Raw genomic sequence first — 24689 nt, forward strand, 5'->3', positions numbered from 1 at the left:
TACACATGCTAAAAAATCATTGTGCGAGGTTTGATCTCAAACATCATTAGTCGTCCTCACATGACGCCTGATCTCCATTGGTCTTGGAAGCGATGTCGTTCTTTATCTGCCGGTCCTTGGTGCCCGTCACCACCTCCATTGTCTGGATCTCCGACATGCAGAGTTTGGAGTTGTGATGGAAGAATATGCGGCCCTGTAGGATGGTCAGGTTGTGTTTGGACCAGTCCCACAGCTGACGCAGGTTCTGGTTATCAAAGGCATAGAAGGAATACTTCCTGTTGTGAAAAAGACACAATACACGAGTGAAGATGAGAAGCGGACAGTAGATGATTGTATTGAATAGCAACAGAACAGATCCAAACTCATCCCGTATGATGAGACACGTACCCAAATTCCTGTGCCTCTCCGCGGATGACTCTGAGCTTTCGGAGGAAAGAGAGAGAGACGAGGGCGTAGGAACGTCGCACTGTCAGGTAACCCGTGATCTCCTCCAGTTGACCCAGATTAGCTTCTAGTTCTGCAGCTATGTTATCTGATGGAGGGAGGAATTGGGAGAAACTTTAGTCTTGTGTAAAAACCTGCACTTCCTTAAATTCATGTGTGATATTACATTTATTAAATTCCTGCAGATTGTGTTATCAATTTAGCAAAAACAATTGATGAATGGCTGTTAAATAAAATGACAGCCCACCTTATCCGATAACAGGGTCACAATGTTATTTTCATTTATTTATTTTTTTAGTAATCTAGTGTCCGGTCAATAGGGAACCGCAGAGATGACGTGTTTTTTTAGGCCAACCCAGAAGTTAGCGCCCTCGACAGAAAGCCTATGCATTTTTCCTATAGACTTTTGGAAGACCGCAAAAAAGAAGCTCTGCGATGAACAAAGGTTTATGATGTTTACACGTTTTGTCTATCAAGATAATCTCTACAAATGAACACAACATTTGTTACTTTTGAAGCCGAAATACAATCGGAAGTAAAAAGCTAACACGATGCTTTAAACAGACTACGCTACGGTCGCTCTATATCAACGTCACCACCAAGCCTCCGACAACTCTTTCAAACTTTATTAAAAATCTGTTCCCTGGTAAGTAATTACTCTGTGAATGAATCCACATCTACGTTTTAAGAGATTTGTTGCATTATTTGTGAGCTTTATATGCGCGATGACATCTATCGTCCCCGCCAAAGGAAGTAGTCACTTTTAGCAACTTGTTAGCAACCGCCGTTTTTTTAAGACACAAAAAGGCTTTAAAAAATCACAAGCGGGTTATAATCGTGTGTTTTATGTCATAGAATAAAACGTGAAAATATTTAGAGGTTTTGTTTACCACATACCTTATTTTGGGCGATTTACCAAAAACCCATTCAAAAAAGACTTTGGAGCGATGGAACCGGAAGTCCTAAAATGCTAACTCGCTTCCGGGGTTTGCATACAAAAATACATCATCTCTGCGCGTCCCTATTACACTATGTATGTACAGTATAACTGTTCATGTGCTTTGTTACAAACCACCCAAGCTGCTGATATTAAACTGTGATGCTGTCAGCCACCCCACCTTGGTACATCCGTCAACCAATCACAATCATGAATGAAATCCAACCAATGTTAAAAACACTTTGTTCTTACTCCCTCCGCGGATGTTGATGATCAAACTGCCATTGAGAACGGTGCATCCTCTCAGAGCCTGAGCGGCTGTGACCGAGTCCACCGTCTTCTGCCCCATACACACTTTAGGACAGAGGCCAGCGCAGGGCGTGCAGTTCAACCTGTGGCACAGGACACAAGGTCACATGTACATGAGCGAAAGTCATTCATTCATTCATTCACGCTGCCGACAGAACACGGAAATTTATATATATATGGAGCGTTTCTATTTTCGTTGACGTGTGGGCAGATTTGTGGAATGAAGACAATTATGAATTGTTCCTGACAAGGACGCGGATCCTGTTGCGCAATCCGCCGCCGCTGTTTTGCAGCAGTGACCTCGCGGGGCAGACCGAGGATGCAATCAAAGACGAATGAGACGTTTTCTCAGACGGGTCAGAGACACAACTTAATCTCCGATTGTTTTTGTGGCTGCGTCGGGCTTGACCGAGGGAACTATTTGTGTTCTGTTCTTTCCGCCCTGCCAGTCCTGTGAAGCTACATCATGCATATTTGTGCGACAACTGCAGTAATTGCGGACCTATGAGCGACCTACAGGTGCGGTTTTCACAGCAAAGCCATAATATCAAAATAGAACGTCAAAATAGAGACCTTCCATAATACCAAATCTGTTGTTATGCCAAGAACGTGGAAAATTCCCGTATTGGCAAGTCGCTGTGATTTACAACCCGTTCTTAAGTTTGACACCTGCCGAATAGGACGGAATGTGCTGCGCTTTATCCAGCTAATCTGAAGGAAAGCTGGTGCGTGGGTGAAATTCGTATTGCAGACACATGAGAGAGCCCAGACGGCTGTGTCTCCCTACGGCAAGGATGCAACTCAAGAGTCGTTTATCTGTCAATGGCCAGACGGCACTCCCTGTCTACATGGCTGACAGATAGAGACCAGCAGCAGAGGACACAGAGAGGACAGGAGTGTCGAAACTCCTGATATCTCACTGGAGCCTGGCTAACGTACAGAGAGCGTAACCTCGGGCGAGAGACATGATCGCTGCGTTGTGTCTGTCCACACTATGATTTGTGTCTGTAGAGCGCACTCCTACTGTGCCCAACCCAGGGGTCATAAAAGGAAAACGCAAGAGAACGAAACAATTTTGATTTCATTTCGAGGTTGTGTGAAACCGCTTCATGAGCAGCGTCTTCCGTGATGTCGTGGCTCCTGTGTAAAAGCTCTTTATGTGAACAACAAACGTATACATGCATGCAATTGTATCTCATTGCGATTGTATGCTCTGCTTTTTCTTCGAAGGGTTTTGCTGGACATTATGTTGATCAAATCAGAGAAACCCAACACTTTTGTGGCCAACTGACCATCCGCATACAGCTATGCATGCACGTTTAGAAATAGCTATTTGGGTCGTATATTTCTACACAAACAAACAATGCAAAACTGTGTTCTGTAAACATCTATAAAATGGAGACGCTCTGTGAAAGTCCAGCTCTTCCTGCTCTGACCTTCTTTAAATAGAGGCACAAACTGCACTGCCAAACCTCACAATGGGTCAGCGCGACTCGCACACACATCCAGTAGATGCGCTTCTCACAAGTTCAAGTGATCTTTTGAGTGTACAACCAGTTGTTTGTGGTCAGGAGCGCCCAGATCACACTAAACCATCTACAGAGAAATCATGTTTTCCCAGCTATTTCCATTTAGCGGCAAACCTGCACACAAGGAGACGCCAAGCCTACCTTCATTTTATACAGAAAAAGTAAAGTTAAAGTTCATTTCAGTAAATTGAAGTAAAGTTTCCGACCACCAAAAGTGTGCTTGCAAATCTGATATCAGACGATTGGCTAAAAAAGCGCACTAGCGCAAATGTAGGACTGTCACGTGGGCAGGTAAGAATTGTAAACATTTTTTATTATTATCATTTGTTGGGTTAATAAAATGACCAATTACAACTTTCAGCATAAAGAGTAAATGAAACTAAGTCAACACCCAAACAAACAATTGTGTGAATATTTGCTAGTTTTCTCTACTGTGTGTGTGTTGAAAAACATCGCTGCGTCGCAATTCGCATCCGTCCTAAATAATATTTGAAAACATAATTAGTCTGTCCCAATTCGTGGTATGTTGAAAAGAGTATTCCAAAGATTGCCCACAACTCAACGCAAGTAGGCGGAGTTTAGTGGCGCTCAGATGCATTAATAAAATGAAATAACTGATGCGTCACTAAATTAACAAATGTAAGTATACAGTAAACATTACATATGAAATAATGAATGAATACATACTTAAATGGAAAGAAGAGCTGTGTTTTGATGTGTGTGACAGTTGATGGGCACAATGTTGTCTAGGCAACAACGGCCATTTCTGTTTCCTGTTAGTATGTCCCAGGCCATGCATATTGCTTTGCTACACACTAAAATGTATATACTTTTCCCTTACAAAAACAGTACACACTTTTAGTGCATAGTATAAGTAGGCGAATTGGGACGCAGCATATGTCTGCACGTAGTTCTGGCTGTGAATTTAGCAGGAAAAACACAACATAACAATCCGCAACAGGGGGCGTTTACGCTCTTATTGGAGGATGACAGTGTGCAAGCATTCAGTATTTTCAGGGCGGAGCAATAAAAGCAGGGGTGTGTTTTTTTTGGGTATGGATACAGGTATGTTTGTTTAAGTGTCGATTTCAAATATGAACAGTGTTTCTCAGAAATCCTTTGAAGGTGAACCCATGACGCACAGCATGGTCTTGTGACCAGCGCACCTCTCTCTTAACAAGTTACGCTTTATGCAAAAAAAAATGCTTTTCAGGCCCTTGCATAGAGAAGTACCCTTCAAGACATCTGTGCACGTGCGTTGATGCAAGAGCGTACGATAGCAGGTGACTTACGTAGTGGAGTTTACTGTGGTGTATCCTGAAGGGCACTCTGGGATGCAGGCGCCGTTGTGGATGACGTACTCGTGGCAGTCACTTTTGCTCTGCTTGCACTTGTTGTGGAGCTCCTGGCAGAAGCTGAAGTTGACGCAGCGCCAGCCCTTGAAGGTGTAGTATCCAGGTGGGCATCTGTCCACGCAGGTATTGTTGTGCATGTAGTTGCGGCATGCCACGCATTTGCTGGTGTTGTTGGGCTCCAAGCAGCCACCCAAACACTGTTCGTGACAGCACTGGTTGTCTCTGGTGCAGGCGCGGTGCTTGCATGACGACGGACACACTGTAGGAAGAGACGGAGGGAAAAAATGATGACTAGATCATAAATGCTTCTCTTGAAAATGAACGTTAAGCAGGATATTGCTGACACGGTCCCAAGGAACAAGCCGATATACGGTTCGAGTCCTCTCGACCACATCAATGGCCTACTGATGTTGACTCGAACCTCAGTTCATAAAAACCATCAGAAAACACACTGGCACGTACAAAGGAAACGTACTAGCAGAAATCATAAACCAGGTTATATTTTTGCTCGAGTGCTTTAGTAATTTTTTTTACTAAATCACAGATGCTAATCCAAAGGAAAATGTTCCTGCTCAGAGGTTGCTTCTTCATAGCTAAAAAGATTTGATGGAGTTTTGTTGCGTTTCATTCAAGTATCATGCATCTCTTAAATTTGCTTAGAGTAAATACATTAAAAAAGTTTATTCGCAAAAACAGATGGCTCGGTTAAAAAAACATGATTAAAAAATCATGTTTCTTTGGTTATGTTAACTGATTTTTTGTTATTTGACTTGATCAAAACAACCCAACTGCAGTTTGATTGATATTATTTACAATGCACAATAATGGTGGTGAAATTAAAGGAAGATTCTGTCATCATTTACTAAACCAAACCTGTATGACTTTCTTTCTTCTGCAGAACACAAAAGAAGATATCTTGAAAAACGTTGGTAAAAGAAAACCGTTGGTTTTGTGTCCTTACAATAGAGGTCAATGGGGACCAATGGTTTTTGGTTAGCAACATTTTTCAAAATATCTTCTTTTGTGTAAAACGATGACAGAATTTTCATTTTGAAGGTGAACGGTTCCTTTAACATGGCTGCACAATCTGCCCATTTGCTCTTCGTTTAATTGCATTAATGTCAATTGGGATGCTAAGGAAATAGTGACTTTTGAGTTTCTTTGTTTATCGCTCGTGTTGTAATATTTCACACTTGCTTGGGATCAAAATATCTGATAAATGTAAAAGTAACACAAATGTCATGTAGCAAATGCTTTCCATTCACACACGTCCTGGATAATCCCACGGGAGAAGCTTGTGTTTAAATGCATCAGACTTCTGTCAATATCTAGTTTTTTCCTACCTGCTCCAAAAGCCAGGACAGATTTTTAAACATTAAAACAATGACAAAATGGCTAACTCCGATAAGCAGCTCTTAAAATGGTGTAACCGCATTCCTCTGCCTTTTATGTGATCTCTCTCTCCCTTCACAAAAACAAAAACCTATAAACTCACAAAATATAAACCGAGCAGGACGCTGCTGCCAGCTGTTTGACAAGAGTCTTGTTAGAAGTGTTTCTCTCCCACTGAAGTCAGTAAAAATCACCGGAAAAGCAAAGGTGAAGCAAAGAAAGCATGTGTGAGAGACAGCAAGACAGAGGGAAAAACCCCTACAGATAAATATGGAGAGCGAGGTCACGGAGGTCCGTATGAAGAGAATATATTGTGACCTTTATCTGTCAAACGGCCACCGTGTCAACAACACGAGTTCCCCTGGAATCACTGCATGCGACTTCACTGGCCTCTTTCTAACAACGTGACCCGCGAGCAATTCTCGGTTAAAAATAAACCATGCACGGCTAGCTGGAGCATGCGCCGCTGTGAATGCACATATGAACCCGCTCACGTGTGCGTGTGTGTGTGTTTGAACACGTCCCTCTTACAAACACACGCAGATAAGTTGCAAAGCTGGATTGTGTGACGGAGCGGTAGAAGTGGTCAAGAGTGAGTCAACACAAAACTAGATTAAACCACTTCAAAGAGAGACTGGCTTGCGACCGCAAAGTATATCATGGCACGATACAAACAGTGACACACGTCACCTATACACTGCAATGCGATACCGCAATATCAAAATTGCATCGTGAACGGAACCAAATGTGTGAGAAAGATATAGCGTATTTCATCGCTGTCTGCTTCACTTTTGTACAGTAAAATTGGCCAAAACCATAGCAGTTTCCATCAGAAGAAATATTAAAATATTAATAATAAGTTTCCTGAAGATGAAAGAACTTTTAATTACTTTGTCTATAAATTAACTATACTCAATTGTCAATCGTCATTAAAAGATTTCACGATTTCTCTTTATTTTTAGATCTTTATTTAGACAACTTAGTTAACAGAACCTAGATGTGTGCTATTTTATATTATGAATATTAATAACTTAATAAATAATATATGATTAACAGTTTGTGTTCTACATTTTCGCTACATCACACCATAGGACACATGCACAGTATATACCCATACAGCCGCAGAAAAAATTAAGAGACCATTTCAAAATGATTTTCTGTTTTTCTGAATTTACTATTTGTGCGTTTAGGTGAAATTATCATTTCTGTCTAACTCTGTGGACTACAAACAATATTTCTTCCAAATTTCATATTCAAATATTGTTTCTATTTGCATTTATTAGCAGAACATGAAAACTGGAGAAACAGGTCAAAATAACGGAAAAGATCCTCTTTATTTTTTCAGACCTCAAATACTGCGAAGAAAACAAGTTCATATTCACAACACAACAATAATATTTGTACATGTATTAAGGGCTGGGCCAATAAACTATATCATATCAAGTTGCAATAAAATTGATGTCAATAACGATGATAAGCCCTTGACATTTTGACTCGATATGGATTACTCTTACAGCCAATCAGACAGCAGAAATAAACGCGACAACAGCCAGTCAGCGTGCGGTTTTTACCATGCACGTCAAACTTCAAAGTCCATTTTATACTATTGCACTCAACACGCAGAGGAAAACAAGTCTGGAAGCATCAACGAAAGTGAAACTTACCTCGTGACTTCAAGCGAGTTGGCCCGCGACTCATTGCAAAGGCAAGCACAAACCTTAATTGTTATATGTAACGTCAACTTATCCGCTAACGCGAGCTGATGCGTAACGTGAAATGAAACTCTCGTCTCTTCAAAGAGGAATGAGCCAATAGCGTTCGAGTGTGAGCAGCAACAGAACGTTTTTATTGGTTGAATGTACTGAATGAATACCCCCTTCCTGAAGAGTCAATCGAGATTGAATGAACTGGTACATGCCGTTTATGGTCTTGGTCTATTAGGTAATATTAATAACTTGATTTATTTTAATTCTAGTTAACATTTGTGACCCTGGACAACAAAACCAGTCTTAAGTAGCACGGGAACATTGTTAGTAATTGGCAAAAATACATGGTATGGGTAAAAATGTACGATTTTTCTTTTTGCCAAAAATCATTATGATATAAAGTAAAGATCATGTTCCATGAAGATACTTTATAAATTTCCTACTGTATATGTATAAAAACTTTATTTTTGTGAGTGGATAGCCTGCTACAGTGCCTCAGATTAACAACTTCAAAGGCGATTTTCTCAATATTTTGATTTTTTTGCACCCGCAGATTCCAGCTTTGTAAATAGTTGTTGTTCCGCCAGATAGTGTCCTATCCTAACAAATCATATATCAATAGAAAGCTTATTTCTTCAGCTTTCAGATGATGTAAAAATCTCAATTTCGAAAAATTGACCCTTAAGACTGGTTTTGTCGTCCAGGGTCACATTTGCTTGTCTGTTTTTTAATATAATTTATGAACCTTTTTTCTTTTGGCTTCAGTCATTGTTGGGATACTCTCAAAGCTGGCAACATTAACAAATTATATATTGAAATAAATATCGTTATTGATCAACGTTGAAAAAGTTTACATTTTTGCCATATCGCCCAGCCCTACAAGGAAAAGTTTAAAAATATATATTTTAAGTGAAAACCTGGATTTTTATTCAAGTTTTCACGTGTCTTGTCATGCTGTCAGTCTTTCACGTTGCTGTTGGGTGACTTTATGTCACTCCTGAGGTTTGATTTTATTTAAATTCAACAGACACTGGACTGGAATGACCACAATACATCTAGAAATGCTGATTCAAGGAAAATTTGGAACGGTCTCTTAATTTTCTCGTCATTTGTTTTATATGAATGCAATGCACACATAAAACAATGGTTCAGTAAAATGAAGTAATATATCAAAGCAATATATCACAAAACCAGTCCTACTATGTCCAGACAAAACACACACACACACACAGTATTAGAGCCGTGCACACGAGACAAAAGCAAATCTCCTAATAAAAAGCCCAGAGGACAAAGAACAAGCTATTGAGGAAGAAGTGTCGTAATGAAATATTGGCTCTCACTGTTACCCAACGCAGACAAACACAATCCTGAAGTTATTTTGGCCCACAAAAAAGTCCACCTCCGCTTCATTGAAAACACCATCGCAAGATCTCAACCTTCCTTCAGTTTATGGAGAAAACACTTTTAATCCTCTGACAAGTGTTCAGCGATTTATGTAAATCATTTCCAAACCACCAGGACAAGCTCTGACAAACCCGATCATGTGAAAATGTAAGAGACATGAATTTATGTAGAGCTTCGGAAAACTAGAAGGACTTGGAGTCTGAAAGGAAAAGTAGGAAAAGTTGTCATGGAAAGTGAGAACGCTGGCAGTGATCCGAACTAAAACTCAACTTATATGCCAGTTCATAAGAAATCAGTTTTTCCATTGCAAGCAGCTCAATGCATTTTTTTTCTGAAATGCTGAAAGGTGTTAAACAAAGCTGCTTTTCACACCAGACAACCTTGAACTCAAACGTACTGTGAACGGCGTCCGACGCGGTTTTATTCCACGTAACGATACGGCGCTGGTCTGGTGCTAGGACAACTGTCGTTGTTCGCTCTGATGTCAGGTGACGGCAGGTCAGCCCCTCAAGAGCAAAACAACATTACCCTGTCCCTTCTACAACACAATCCAGGGAGGGCCACCTCACCGCCCGTCGCCAAAGAAGGAAAAGGCGTGTGTGTTCATGTGTGCTAGCGTTCAATAACAACAGAGATGCCCAAGTGAAAAACAGGCAAGCCAAATGCTGTAAATCATCTCGGTTGTAAGCACAATATAAAAAAAAAAAGAGAAACGTTCTCTACTGCCAAGAAAAAAACAAGCATGTTGAAATCTCTTTCCATGAAAATGCATCACCATCTATTCTTCGAAAACCCCTGTATCTCACCCTCCCCTTTTCTCTCGCTCTCCCGCTGAACGAGGCTGTGAGCGACTCCGCACATGTCATGCGAGACGAGTCCCGATCCAGAATCCGTTTCGTTTTACACTCCCAACCAGAGATCCACCCTCGACATTAACCAATGTGTTTGCTGGCTGTGGAAGGTGACCATTCAATGGCCTCCGCCGCCGTCTGTGAGGCAAAGCCACCGCGTGTTAACCCTTTAATGCTCTGGTGTCTGTAACCTTGCCCATATGAATATATAAACATGCTATTATTTTGATCAATGACTGGAATTGAGTGATTATCGACCATCAGAAACACTTTAAGTAATGACTTCATTACAATAATAAGAATATTGTCATTAGGAGTCACTAATCCCTTAAAGCTAAAATACGCTACAAGACTTTTGCTCAGATTTTCTGTCTGCAGATTTGATCAGTTAGTGTGTTTCTATCTGAAACTTTCAAAAAGTCTGCAAGTGCATGATGTCTAGTCTGTTCAGATTTTAAAAGCCTTGTAGTGTATTCCAGCCATTACCCTAACCATCATTTTAAGGGATAGTTGACCCAAAAATAAAAACCTTTTCACCATTCTGCACATTTTGAAAAACGTTGGTAACCACACAACATTGGCCTCCATTTACTTCCATTATATAAACGTAAAACCACCAAGACATTTCTAATAATATCTCCTTTTGTGTTGCACGGAACAGTCATATACATGTTTTGAATGACATGAGGGTGAATAAATGATGACAGATGTTTGGGTGAACTGTCCCTTTAAGGGGTTTCTTGCAACCAGCTGCAGGTCCTTAACTGCCCTCCAAGCAGTTTCTTGCAGCACTGTGTCTCTGTGAACATAAACTGCATTGAAAGAGGGAGCCAGAGACATATTTAGTGACTGGAATACCATTGGCTTATGGGTGCCGTGGGCTCTTTTGAACTGGCCCAGTAAGCAACCAAGTAGCAACGTACTAGCAACAAACACACTAGCAACCGCATAGCAATGCATTACAAAACCACTTCGAACCGCTTCCCAAAGAGAAGAGCGGTTTTATTTAAGTGGCTGACTAATATGGGTATTTTAAATGACCAACACTAATATATTTAAAGCGTCTGATGGCTAATTCATGCAAATATTTATCATACAAGATTTACTCCAACTTTAATGATCTCGAAATAGCCAAATATCAGCCTGGCCAATATACAGTTTATATGTAAATATCTAGTTTCTTTATCGTTTGATCTCTCCACGTGAAGGTCCGGGACAAGTTACTTATTGCTCATTAGCTTTCATTCATGTTGTAAACCAGCGTCTGCTGGATCTGGATCTCATTTCAACAACAGTCCATAAGTGACTAATAATCAGCAAACACGTTTAATTCAGTTCAACATGAGCAGAATCACCCGTTACAGAAACACCAGATTAATGTGTGTGAAAGGAAGCATGAATTTCATTCTGAGACCATCTAACCCACAGCAAGTGCAACGTCTTCTTGTTGGACACGGATCACGTAACGTAAGACGGTTCAGATATTGTCTTTATGACAGCCACGTCAGCGACAAACACTCTCCTTATTGCCATCGCAAACACCTGGCCGTTGACAACGGAGCTAGCTTACAGTACACACCATAGATATTTGCCTGGAGTATACCGCAAAAACAACAGCAGAACGGGAACTGTTTTTTTCACACCTTGTTCTGTCATTATGCCGAAACAACAGATTTGGTTAAGAAACGTTTGCAAACTAGAAGTCAAGAGCCAAAAGAGAAGAAAACAAAGCCCCCGAACAAATGAAGGCAAGACAAACAGATCCCTTAACCGCTAACGGAAAAACACACAAGCTCGACACTATTCGTCGGTGAACTGGGTCAAAGACCGAGAGATAGATGTTCGTCTTAGACAATAATATTCAGTTCTAGGACACTAGAACACAAAAGAAGAGATTTGGAAAAACGGACCCCATTCACTTGCATTGGTTTTGCGTCCATACAATAGAAGTGAATGGGTGCCAGTGCCGTTACCAACTTTCTTCAAAATATCTTCTGTTGTGTTTTGCAGAAGGTTTGAAATGACCAGAGGGTGAGGAAATTATGACAGAATTTTCATTTAGGGGGTAAACTGTCACTTTCAAGCTTTCTGTATACTGTCCTTTAGAAGTCTTCCAAGTGTTATCAATATGTACATGATGCAGTCAACCTTTAATTGTCTGATGCAATGTCATTAGTTATTTAATGAACTTCAATACTTAAAAATGTAACGTAACATAATTATTCTAAAATAATATCATTATAATTTATGTAATATTACATGCAAAACAAATTCTATTTGCACAAAAATGATTTAAATGTCGAAACTGTTTGGTTTATACTGACTTAAGGGAAAAATACAGCTCGTGGTAATGGGTCAAGCAGGCGCAGATCTCAGCCCATGCGGATAATCTCATTAACGTGTGATTAATGGGCCTGGCGATACATATATCAAGCTCTCTCTTCACATGGTATCTCTAAACACAGAGGAGGTTTATGGTCACTATTACCCTGACGTGGCACGTGTGTGATTCGTGCAAATGAGGCGAGATCAAACGCAGGGCTGCTATATTGTAAAAGGAATGCCAGGGGCTTAATCTTGTTGGGTGAATAACAGCAGGATACCCAGCATGCACACGCACACGTACAGTAAAGACACACAGACCTGGAGTACACCTCACATGTGTCAACAAGACTAATTCCTTTCTTATGGGCTTCTCCGACATAGCAACCTGAGACTGATGAACACCTCCTGTCCAAACAACCCGTAATTCCAGAGTAAGGCGTTGGATCGTAGCATAACGGGATGTTCTGTACTTCTTCGGCTGTAATATTTCCTCACCTGTCCGCTGAAGAGACATATTTAAGTGCATAATGAAAACACAATGAAGAGGAATAGTTGTTGGACGATCAAGCAAACCGTAAATTAAATGCGAGTTAATGTAACCGAATGAAGTGTGTTTATGAACATGCACTACGATGAGGTCATGTTTCAATTTCACTTTATTGTTGGAATTTCTTCCAAAATCTGTCTCACGTCCCGCAGCGCTTACTGTCTTACAATAATTCATGTCGATACATTCAAACACATCCATAACACAATAACATCGACAATACCCATAGACCCCCATACATTTGCCATTCACTTCGAACCCCAAGATCTACTTTGATCCCAACTCTGATTTATTAATTTTATCGACTGATACACAAGGGATTTACATAGCCTATTCAGCCTAGCGTATGGTACTCTCAATCTTCTATTTGAAGACAGAAGTTGGTATTCCTCGGACAGAATATGGGAAGGATCAGCCATGATTTTATCCATCAGTGACAACATTTTTTTCTCATACGGCTTAAAGGGGTGATATGACACGGCTGAAACGAATATTATCGTTTGTTTCAGATGTAATACAATGTATATACCTGATTTAAGGTTTAAAAACGCTGTATTTTCCACACACCGTGCATGTTTGTATCTCCTCTTTGCTCCGCCTCTCTGAAAGGTGCAGATATTTTACAAAGCTCATGGCTCTAAAAAGCGAGGTGTGCCATGATTGGCCAGTTAACCAGTGCGTAGTGATTGGATGCATCTTTTGTTCCCACACTTTAATATTTGCAATTTTACGTGTCTAATACATGCTTATAACACACCAAAGACACAGAAAAACACGTATTCACGCCATATGACCCCTTTAAAAAAACTTGGCTCCAACATTTGACCCACAATTTTAGACCACAGATATCAATCTGACCTAGGGCTGTCACGATTATTAAATAATCGTCTCATCGCGATTGTTTGACCTCATCGCGATTGTTTCAGATCATCGCAATTATTGCACATCTCTATAGAAGACACTAGGGGGAGCTGTAGTGCATCTGCATATTGCATAATTTAGTGTATATATTGTTACTAAAGCATGGTAATACTTGTAAAATGTACCACCACAACACAATCACTTAAAAAAAAACTAAAACATATACAAATTACCTGCAGTACAATTTAATATTATTTAAGCAAATCTCAGTGTGAAAACCAGTCTACCAAAATTTCATTAACACACAAGTAAAATTTTATTGTAGTCTTGCAAGTGAGAAAAAAACAGACTAGAAGCTTTTCTATGACGATAGCATTTTAATGGTGGCTTCAATTCACTCCTGATCAATTTACAAGTATTTGGTGGTTGTATTATTGACAGGTAAAAGCCTAAACCTTAAATATATGATGACCCAATTTTTTCCGATGTATTTCCAAGAAAAAAACATAGTCTTGTATTCAGAACAATATGGTCGTTTCAAATCGCTGAATCAAAAATGTATGAGAATTAAATGTCAAAGCTCAAAAACAGACAATTAATCGTCATAATCGCAATGATTTATTAGACAATTAATCATCAATCAAATTTCATAATCGTGACAGCCCTAATCTGACCAGTCTAGTTTTAGTTTGAACAGAAAGACAACCAACCATGCACATATTCCATATTGACACTTTATATCACCGAAAACAAAAGGATCTGTTTGCTTGCACCAAATAGGGTTGGGTACCGGACTCGGTACTTTTAAGGGCACCGCCTGAATTACGTCGGTACTACAGAGTATCGATTCACATTAAATCAATCGGTGCCAAATTTCGGTACCTGAGAACGCATCGGGTGCTGTGCGAGAACAGGTAGGTATTAATTTCCATTTTAATCATTTTTGTCAATAGAAGCTCCGGTTGTATCGTATTGAACACAGACGTAAAATTCAAAAAAGGGCTCAAGTTATTGTTTTAGGCGTAGTATATTTAGAGCGTAGTATAAAATACAAACAGGATCATAAAGAGAAGCACGCTCATTGACTTGATGGGGAACATCAGTCTCTTTAAGAGAAATCCATCCCTGACTAATAGTCAACTGTATGCTGTATAGATCAAACAACCCGGGGAGCTTTTCTCAGCTAGCCAGTCGATGTTCTTCCTACCTGATGTGTTGCACGCTCAACAGCACTGATAAATGCTCACCAAGACTGACAATGTTGACATGTTAATTCAACGTTTAAAATGAAATAAACTTATCCATTCACATACTTTGCGATTTCTGAAAACTGTTCCTTATATTTTTTATATTTATGGACTGTTCACAATTCTCTCTCACATTTTCTAGTGAAGCATTCATGTATGAGTAAATGATGAATAAAGACCCTTTTTACTAGTAATTTATCTATAAATGTATAAGTCACAACCAGACACGCCATTAAAAGTAATGTTATGTGATTATGTGTTTAGAAAGGTTTATTATTATTAAAGCTCTACATCTACATCCACATCAGAGACGTGAGCTCCTGATATGACAGGATGGTACGAAACAAGACAGATTAATAAGATGCTCAACGGACAGTCATTAAAGGGATAGTTCAGCAAAAATAAAACATTCGGTCATCATTTACTCACCTTCAAGTTGTTATAAATCTGTATAAATAAGATATTTGGAAGAATGCTTAAAACCCAAAAGTTCTTGCACCCCATTGACTACCACAGTAGGAAAAATTACTTTATTTTTTTTGTTCTGTTGAACACAAAAGAAGATATTATAAATAGGGATGCACCAATATGTACATTTTGGCCGATAACGATAACCGATAATTCTTTAACATCGGAAGCCGATAACCGATATGTTGGCCGATATACAGTATCTAAATATTAATATAAAATTCCCAAAGACTGAAACAAAAGGAAATGTTATTTAAAACATTGACTGTAGAAAACAAGGTAACCATTAGTTCTCTTTTTCCCCTGAAAATCAAGTACCAAGCCTACTTAACACTAGTTGAAGATTCTTTAACCTTCAAACTTTTCTGGAATATTTTTTATTTAATAAACAAATGATAGATGTTCTTCCAGAGCAACCCAGATCAATGTTCTTAATAGCCACACAGGTCTCAAGACAGAAAGCATTCAGACAACAGTCTGATTCAAACAATATGCTTTTGATCCTATAATTTACACATTCATAAATACTGTATCTACATACTGTACCTACATCAACAATGTTTTGCTAATAGCAGTAAGTGAACGATCACGACAGAAAGATATACTATCAGTATACAGTACCGTATGTATTTAACTGTGAGCAGCATGCAACTGAAGTAGTTTAACCAGAGGAAATCATTTATGATTTATCGGCTATAATATATCGGCCTAAATTTTATTATCGGCTGATACCGATAACATTAAAAATGGCTATTTATTGGCCGATACCGATATGGCCGATAATTTATCGTGCATCCCTAATTTTGAAGAATGTAGGACAGCAAACAGTTCTGGGGCACCATTGACCACCATTATCATTTTTCCTACTATGGCAGTCAATGGGGTCCACGAACTGTTTGGTTACAAGCATTCGTCCAAACATCTTTCTCTGTCCCAACAAAGAAAGACATTTGTACAGATTTGGAACAACTAGGGAGTGAGTAAATCATGACAGAATTGTCATTTTTGGGTGAACTATCCCTTTAAGTCAGTGTTTTAGGTTAAATGTGGTTTCAGATCGGTGACAGCGGTGTGGCACGTCACGACTAGTGTAACGGTGGTTAGCAGCATTAGCAGCAGTAAAGGGGTGAGAGTAAATGCATACGCTGTGAACAGTTTCATTTAGCAGTCGGCTACCTGTAATGGATGAACAACACTCCAACATCACGATCGCTCTCGCTCGCTTGCGCTGACAGACAGGAAATCGAATTAAGGTACGACACGACTTCAGGATGACAAACAGCACTGCATTAACCGTACTGATTTCCTGATGAATGACAAATCATTTATTTGCTTTCTTAGAATTTGAATAGGCAGAAAAATGATGATAAAATTTAAAATGGAAAACCTAATGTCTGCACGCGGGGCATCTGTCTCTCATTTTTTAAACATCAGAGAGGAATGTAACATCCACTAAGTGTACCACACCCCAAAATCAGTCTGGACAACACACCCCTAAGGCTACTGAAACAATAGCATCATCTCCCTTCAGATGCGCACCAGTGTCATTTATTAGTGATTTGAACCATTGAGAGAAAGATTGGTACAGACTGCTAAACTCTGGAGCCAAGTAAGGCTAGTTTAAGAGGTTATAATATATTTGATGGACATTTTAGTAAAGGGGTCATATGGCGCGAATACGTGTTTTTCTGTGTCTTTGGTGTGTTATAAGTTGCCCATGCATGTATTAGACGTAAAATTGCAAAAATTAAAAGTGTGGGAACAAAAGATGCATTCTATCTAAAAGCGAACGCTCACCCAGACCTGCCTGAAACACCTCATGTAGCCACACCCCCACAAATCTACATCAGTTGGTGGTCTGATTTGACTAAGACCACCCAAATGTATACGCAAGTAAGGTGGGCGTACCTGTCAGTACCATTGAAGAGGAACCTGATGTTCCAAATATGGTAAGAGGCGTTACATGCGTCACATGCTTGCAGTATTCCACCAATCACTACGCACTGGTTAACTGGCCAATCATAGCACACCTCGCTTTTCAGAGCCATGAGCTTTATTAAAAATCTGCGCATTTCTTCGATACATCCTTCAGCATTTCTTCTGTTGCAAAAAAGAAATTCACTATAGAAGTGAAAAATAACTGAATTGACATTTTAGTGGACTTTAAGTATTTATATGGGTCAAAGACGTTAAGATGTCCCCATCAAAAGAAATTTACAAAAGTGATTCTATGTCCATAGAAAGCACATTAAATGCAAGTAAGATGTTTACTTTATGGTTTCAACTAAATTTTGGAGAATAAAATGTCTTAATTTGGTTGAAATTATGTTAAATTGTCATTCAGTGTAACACAATATTTATGTACAAATTAAAATGCTTATTCTGACTTGTACATATTAAAATATATAAAAGAATAAGGGAGCATATTACATTTTATTGTGCTTTAAATGAGTAAAAAAATCGTATTGACAAATGGGCAAATGGCAAATAAATAAAAATGTAAAATTACAACTAATTAGCATTTGGGGTGAAAGTAATTAGTCTTTTAATATGTCATAAATAGATTTTTGTTGTAAATATGCCTGACAAGATTGTTACACTGAATGACATTTTAGTGGGCGTCTTCGGTAAATCAGGGGAAAATGTATGATATTTATTTTTTACTCAGAAAAACAAAAATGCAATTAAATTAAATTAAACCGAAAACGTTTTACTTTTTTGTTGAACAACAACAATTTACAGCAGTTTATGCTTAAACCCTTTTTCGTCTTTGACCCATAACAAATATTTGAATTCTGCAGGAAATAACCCCAAATTAATGGCAATGGGGCTTACAATGGCCTCGTAGAAACATTTGGACTAAAAGCAATGTTTAGAAGCACAGAAATAAAATTGCAATCGACAATGCATTTAAGAAAACTATAAGATACAAAGACAATCCGTGACAGAAAGCTCGTGAGTAAAAAAAGATTACAGGTCTGTGGATCTGCAAAAACTCTAGAGACTTAATAGAAAAAAAGAAGCCGTAAAAATGTGATTACTGCTCAAGAATTTGGTTGCTGCTGCTTTGCATATAATCTTAGATCAACTTACTAAACCTAAGATATTGTAAATTCAACCACCCTGCAGTTAACCTCAAAAGCCCTTGATGCTCTGACAGTTTACGGATACATTTCTCTCATGAACATTTAGAGAGAACACATTTATTGTGGAAAATATGAGACTATATCTAAACACTAAATCGGTACTTCATGTATCATGTTTTCCAAGCACTAGCTCTTTTGTAAGAACGCACAAAATATGGAAAAACACTGCCAACTCCTGGTCTAAAATAAAACTCATGTCATCTTTCACAATTCTCCGCTCAACCAAGCAAATCCGATTGCCACAATTAAGTTAAAACACTATTCATTCAGCATGAAAAGGGATGGGGAACATCTAAAGGAGCCTAGCCAGAGGTCTCTTCACAGAAGAGCTTTGAATACAACTTGAACACTGTGATGTAATGCTTGTCTGCAGATGTTTAATGAATGCTTCAGATATCTGAGATTCCAGGGGAAGAGCCCGAGCACTTGAGCTTCACAATGAGTTAATACCTTTAACTCGGTGGGTTTGTTCACGCGAGTATATAGATTTGATTATCAACCTATGAGAAAGACCCACATTAGAAACTGTGTTAATCAGATCTACGTGAAAACTCATTAATAATCAATAATTGCCGGGTTTCCATCACTCTGGTTTTATGCGCATTTTGAAGTTTCGCATTAGAAATGAGTGATGGAAACGCCAAATTAACGCGAAATAAAAACCGTTAATTCACGGAAAAGTTTTTACGCTCGCTTGTGGTGGTTTTTCCTTCTTGTGAAAAACAGTTAATGCGAATAACGGGAGATGGAAACACATTTGCCAAATAAATTCTGACGTAGCGAACATTAAAGCCACGAGACGAAGCGGCTGTTACCGTCTTTTTCGCGTTCCCAGATCTTTTTTATTTTCTGTTGGTTACCAGGTTACCAATACCACCGTGATCCGCTCGACGTATTTGATGGAAACGCACCAATTTCGCATTAGTCTTTCCTCCTGTTATTGCGAACTTTGAAAATATTTGCATCACGTTTGGATGGAAACCCGGCTAATGATTCCTTTAAGTGGCCGAATCAAAAACAATCCCTTCTTCAAGATCATAGTGACCTAATTATAAGTGGGAAGATAAAACCTTTCAAATGGGATTTTAGGTTTCTGCTTAAAAGCGGAATAAAAACTCCATCTTATTTGGATCCACAACATGCTGCACAGCCCATTTAATTACAGTGGATTAATTCTGGCCGTAGCATGATTTATGTCCTGATGTTACAGAGGAACTATATTTAGGAATGTTTGTTCGAAAGTCATGTTCAAACATGACAGAGGACAGATGTGATTTTCACAGTGCAGAAGAACATTTTTAGTGGGTAGGAGAGTGAAAGAAAAAGATAAAAAGTGATTCATCTAATGGCAATGAAGTACATTTGCCCGAGCTCTCGGACACGTTCTGTGTTTTAAAAGACTACACTGTGTAATGCCAACTTGCTACGCAAAGCTTTGGAAACTGGCGAGCGCTAAAGTTCTGCATGTCGAATAGACCTCAAAAAACTTCTTAGACCCAAAGAAAAGGTCATTGGAAAATCAAATGCTCACCATTTTACTAGTATAGTAGAAGGTAGAACACTAAAAAGGAACCCGTTTCAAAAGTATTAACATATTGTAAAGAAATTCCATACGAGAAACATCTCAATATGAGAAACAGTAATAGTGACACTACAAATGCTCAGTTGACTGTTTGGTGAATTTGCACTAGCATATCTATTAGGCAGGTGAAATAAATGTGGATGGTGACTGATGAATTATATTGATGGACTCCACCCATTCAGCCACATTTCCAAGCGTACAGATCCCAACACTTGCCCTTCCTCTCCAACACTGGGAGAAAACAATCTTATCCAGCTCATGTTTCGTTGGAAAAATCAGAATGTTTGTTTAAATTGTACAGAGCCTCTCTGGTCATCTGCCGGTGGTCCTGTCTAATAGTGGTGGTGGTGATGGTCAGAGGGCCTGGGAGTTCTGGCTTTGGGACCATTCATAATCTCCCAGTAGGAAACCGTCTAACAATGGCCGGAAACAATTGGGACGAACATTCTGTGAAGTTCGGTGACAGCTATTGTTCCATGCTGAGATTGAATTGGCGCCAGTGTATCCTGTAGTACCGGACTGTCGGGCTACTAAGGAGGAAACGGGAGCCTCGATAGTGGACCATCCTGTAGTGTCCTGTAGTGTCCTGTCCTTCCTCTGGGATACACCCCTGTGTGCACTTTCCAAACACTTTCACCCCCCAAAATTACGCACGTCGCCCAGCAGGAATGAAAAATACTGTACTGTATATATCTCTAAAGGTACATAACACATAAATTCTGCTCTTGCGTTGACCCGTATGACCCCTGAGAGATTGAAACGGATGGAGACATGTTGGAGACATGATGCTGGTGTGTGCAAACCTGGAGTCGACAAACGTGAATGAAGCAGGATGAATGTTCCCACTCCTCAAGGTCTACACTTGAGAGTGTTAAAAATACACCAGCTCCATTAAAACACTTCCTCATGACTTTATCTTTGTTTCTCATGCTATTAATACATTCGACTTGTTCTCACAGTGAAGAACGCGTCTGTAGACTAAGAACTACCCCCTCAGACAACCCCACCCCATTAAAATTTGCAGCCCACTGGGGCCAAAACATTTTTAACAAATGGAAATTTGCTAAGGATGAATCATGAGTCCTAAACTCACACTCGTTCTCTCTCTGTGTTTGTTTAGTGAATTTGTTTGCGAATTGATTTAGTGTTCAAATGCTTCATACGAATAAACCAGTTCAAATAAACAATCACAGATTTTAGACACTGTGTTGTCTGTTATGTAGTAAATATCTATCATTGTTTTTGACTTCATCAACTGATGCATTTTGTAATTTTATAAGTGCATGTCAACTTATAAAACCTATCAATTTAATGCGGTCATAAAATGAGTTGGGCAATTCCAGCGTTATGGATGTGACATTTTGCGATATGGATGTGACATAAAAGCACTCAGAGAATGTATTTGTGACCAATATACTGAACTATTTGTTTATATTTTACTAAACCCTTGTTGATCGAGTTTAAACATCAGAAAAATATCAGTCTATGCACAAGTTTTCTATTTTAAAAAGGGGAAATAAACATAGGCGTTATGGATGTGACAAAAACAGGACACGCTTTTTGGGAGACGACAAACTTTGTAGGATTTCTGTGAATTAAAATGCACAAACCTGAAACAATTACACCCAACAAACGGAGAAAGGATACCTCTTCGTAGAACATAAAATAGTTAATTTATTTTAATTTCATGTGCCCATTTATGAGGAATATGTAGCGTTATGGATGTGACAATACTTAAAATGTCAATTACCTGACTATGAAAAATCATGCACTAAAAATAAAACAAATACTTTAAAAACTTGGAGAGACCTCACATATGTATTTTGACCACCAAATGTTAATATATGTGCTGTTAGAATAGTAAAAACCTTTGGTAAAAACTTAATTTTTTCATGGTAAGGTTGACATTTTCACGCAATTGTCACTTTTTACTGATTTCATGCCTGATTATTACAGATTCAAGAAATAAATATTCATCATCATCATCTCGTATCCACAAAATTACAAAAGGCCCTTTAAATGTATTTATCTAGTAGCAGCTGAGACGGTTTTAGTGGCAACAACATAAACAAACGTTATGTGGCCCAAACGTAACTTCCAGTAGACCTCCGCAAAAAATCACTAACTGTTGAGTAGTTTTACTTTAATTTAATACAGTTAATATAGAAGAAAATATTCATATAAATTAAATCTAATATAAATTGTTATATTATAACCAAACACATGTTAACGGGCCTGGTGCAAGCCTCCGATGAAACCGTCTATAGTGTAGTGGAGACTAACATAGTGAACTACTTTTTACAGCGGCTGTAACCCAAACTGAGCCGAGCCCCATCACAAAGGGCTATGCAAAGCTCATTTATCCATTAAAAGAAACATACATTGCAAGCCAATTAAATACGTTTCGTGTACAAGCCAAATAAAACATCCCTGAGGAGGTAAAACTAAGTCTCAATATGCATTTATCGCTTGTCATGTCTGCACACACTCCCCATTGTCTTCACTCCGTCAAACTTTCTCCATCTCAGCTGTGTTTCTAAACCCCTCTGATCACAAAGATCATTTTATAATGTGTGTAAAATACTTTGCGCCTGGGGAAGCCCAGTCTCGTTCCAAACTGGCCGGGAGCCTAAACAAAAGCCTCGGAGCTCTGCGAACGGATCTAACACAAAACACGGACTTTACACTGACAGCAAACTTCACGGGTCGAAAAGATGCTGTGAGAAATTGTTCACAGGCCAGCGATGTTCTGCTTGAAAATAGCTTGTACTGCAAATTTGCTTAGCATTTAAATATCACTGTCCTTCAATATTCGTCCTGCTTAACCATTATTTTCCTATTTAATGCCTCAGTTCACCAGAGGGCTTATTGATGTGTCATTGTGCCGGACGGTGCTCAGTTATTTAAGTCAGCATTGTGAGTTGGGATGAGTATGTGGCAGACATTAAAAAATACCAAATAAGAACCGATTAGTTCCTCAACAGTAACAGACTGAAATCAGCGTTACCACCGGCCAAATCTCCTCAAGAAAAGCAGAGCCAATACTCCCAAAAGTATTCCAAACATGAAACAAAACCTCTTTTGTACAGCTGCCAACGAAACCAAGGAAATCTGCGAAAGAGACATTGGCAGTGCGTCTTTGTTTCTATCCCTCCCCTGTTCTCTCCCCAGGCAGCTGCTCAGTCTAAAGGCCTGCTGATCTGGCTGCGCTCTTTCGCTCTCTCAGGGTTGCAGTTGACCGCTCCCAGCTGATCACCTACAGACAGAATTAAGCAACGCAACCCTGCAACTCCGTCCATTTGGATCAGGATTGAGGGCGAGGGACATGTCTGGGTCTCTGTTAATATACAGTAGCTGGACAGATGTCACCCGGAGTGTGAGTGTTAAAGGGATACTTCACCCAAAAATGAAAATTCTGTCATTATTTACTCACCTTTGAGTTGTTTCAAATCTGTATACATTTCTTTGTTCTAATGAACACAAAGATATTTGGAAGAATGCTTATTACAAGACAGATCTTGCCCCCCATCTCCCATAGTAGGAAAAAATTAGGGATGCACGATAAATTATCGGCCATATCGGTATCGGCCGATAAATGGTCATTTTTAATGTTATCGGCCGATAATAGAATTTAGGCCGATATATTATAGCCGATAAATCATAAATGATTTCCTCTGGTTAAACTTCTTCAGCTGCATGCTGCTCACAGTTAAAATACAGTACAGTACTATCTTTCTGTCGTGATCGTTCACTTACTGCTATTAGCAAAACATTGTTGGTGTAGGTACAGTATGTAGATACAGTATTTATGAATGTGTAAATTATAGGATCAAAAGCATATTGTTTGAATCAGACTGCTGTCTGAATGCTTTCTGTCTTGAGACCTGTGTGGCTATTAAGAACATTGATCTGGGTTGCTCTGGAAGAACATCTATCATTTGTTTATTAAATAAAAAGGTAACACTTTACAATAAGGTGCTATTAGTTAACATTAGTAAATGCATTAGCAAACATTAGCTAACAATTTAATTTGTCATCATTTATTAATCCTTGTCAATGTTAGTTCATGTCAATACAGATATTCATGTTAGTTCATGGTGCATTAACTAATGTTAACTGTGACAACGTTTGATTTTAATAATGTATTAGTAAATGCTGAAATTAACATGGATTAATATTAATAAATGCTGTAGAAGTATTGTTCATTGTTAGTTTATGTTAGCTAATGCATTAACTAATTGCTAACAAATAGCACCTTATTGTAAAGTGTTACCAATAAAGAATATACCAGAAAAGTTTGAAGGTTAAAGAATCGTTAACTAGTGTAAAGTAGGCCTGGTAGTTGGTACATGATTTTCAGGGGGGGAAAGAGAACTAATGGTTACTTTGTTTTTCTGCAGTGAATGTTATCAAACAAAAGCAGTTGTCCACTAGTCAGTCTTAGAGAATTTTACATTAATATTTAGATACTGTATATCGGCCAATATATCGGTTATCATTATCGGCCAAAATTTACATACCGGTGCATCCCTAGAAAAAATACAATGGTAGTCAAAAGTGCCCCAGAACTGTTTGCTGTCCTACAT

General features: G+C 38.9%; 2 protein-coding genes across 2 annotated transcripts in view; both read right to left on the bottom strand.

The window, feature by feature from the left end:
- Positions 1 to 19372, bottom strand: part of LOC130554158 (NACHT, LRR and PYD domains-containing protein 3-like) — an 81944-nt gene extending 62572 nt beyond the window's left edge. The window contains exon 1 of the mRNA XM_057333626.1: positions 19360 to 19372. The gene's annotated coding sequence lies outside the window, so the exon portion shown is untranslated. The remainder of the gene's footprint in view (positions 1 to 19359) is intronic.
- Positions 1 to 24689, bottom strand: part of insra (insulin receptor a) — a 49830-nt gene that overhangs the window by 8996 nt on the left and 16145 nt on the right. Inside the window, exons 3-6 of the mRNA XM_057333596.1 lie at positions 4512 to 4833; positions 1634 to 1773; positions 388 to 532; positions 61 to 275 (exon numbers count right to left, since the gene is read on the bottom strand). Coding sequence (XP_057189579.1) covers positions 61 to 275; positions 388 to 532; positions 1634 to 1773; positions 4512 to 4833 — 822 coding nt within the window. The remainder of the gene's footprint in view (positions 1 to 60; positions 276 to 387; positions 533 to 1633; positions 1774 to 4511; positions 4834 to 24689) is intronic.

This window comes from Triplophysa rosa, linkage group LG5 (genome assembly GCF_024868665.1).
Source record: "Triplophysa rosa linkage group LG5, Trosa_1v2, whole genome shotgun sequence".
In the NCBI taxonomy this organism is placed as follows: domain Eukaryota; kingdom Metazoa; phylum Chordata; class Actinopteri; order Cypriniformes; family Nemacheilidae; genus Triplophysa; species Triplophysa rosa.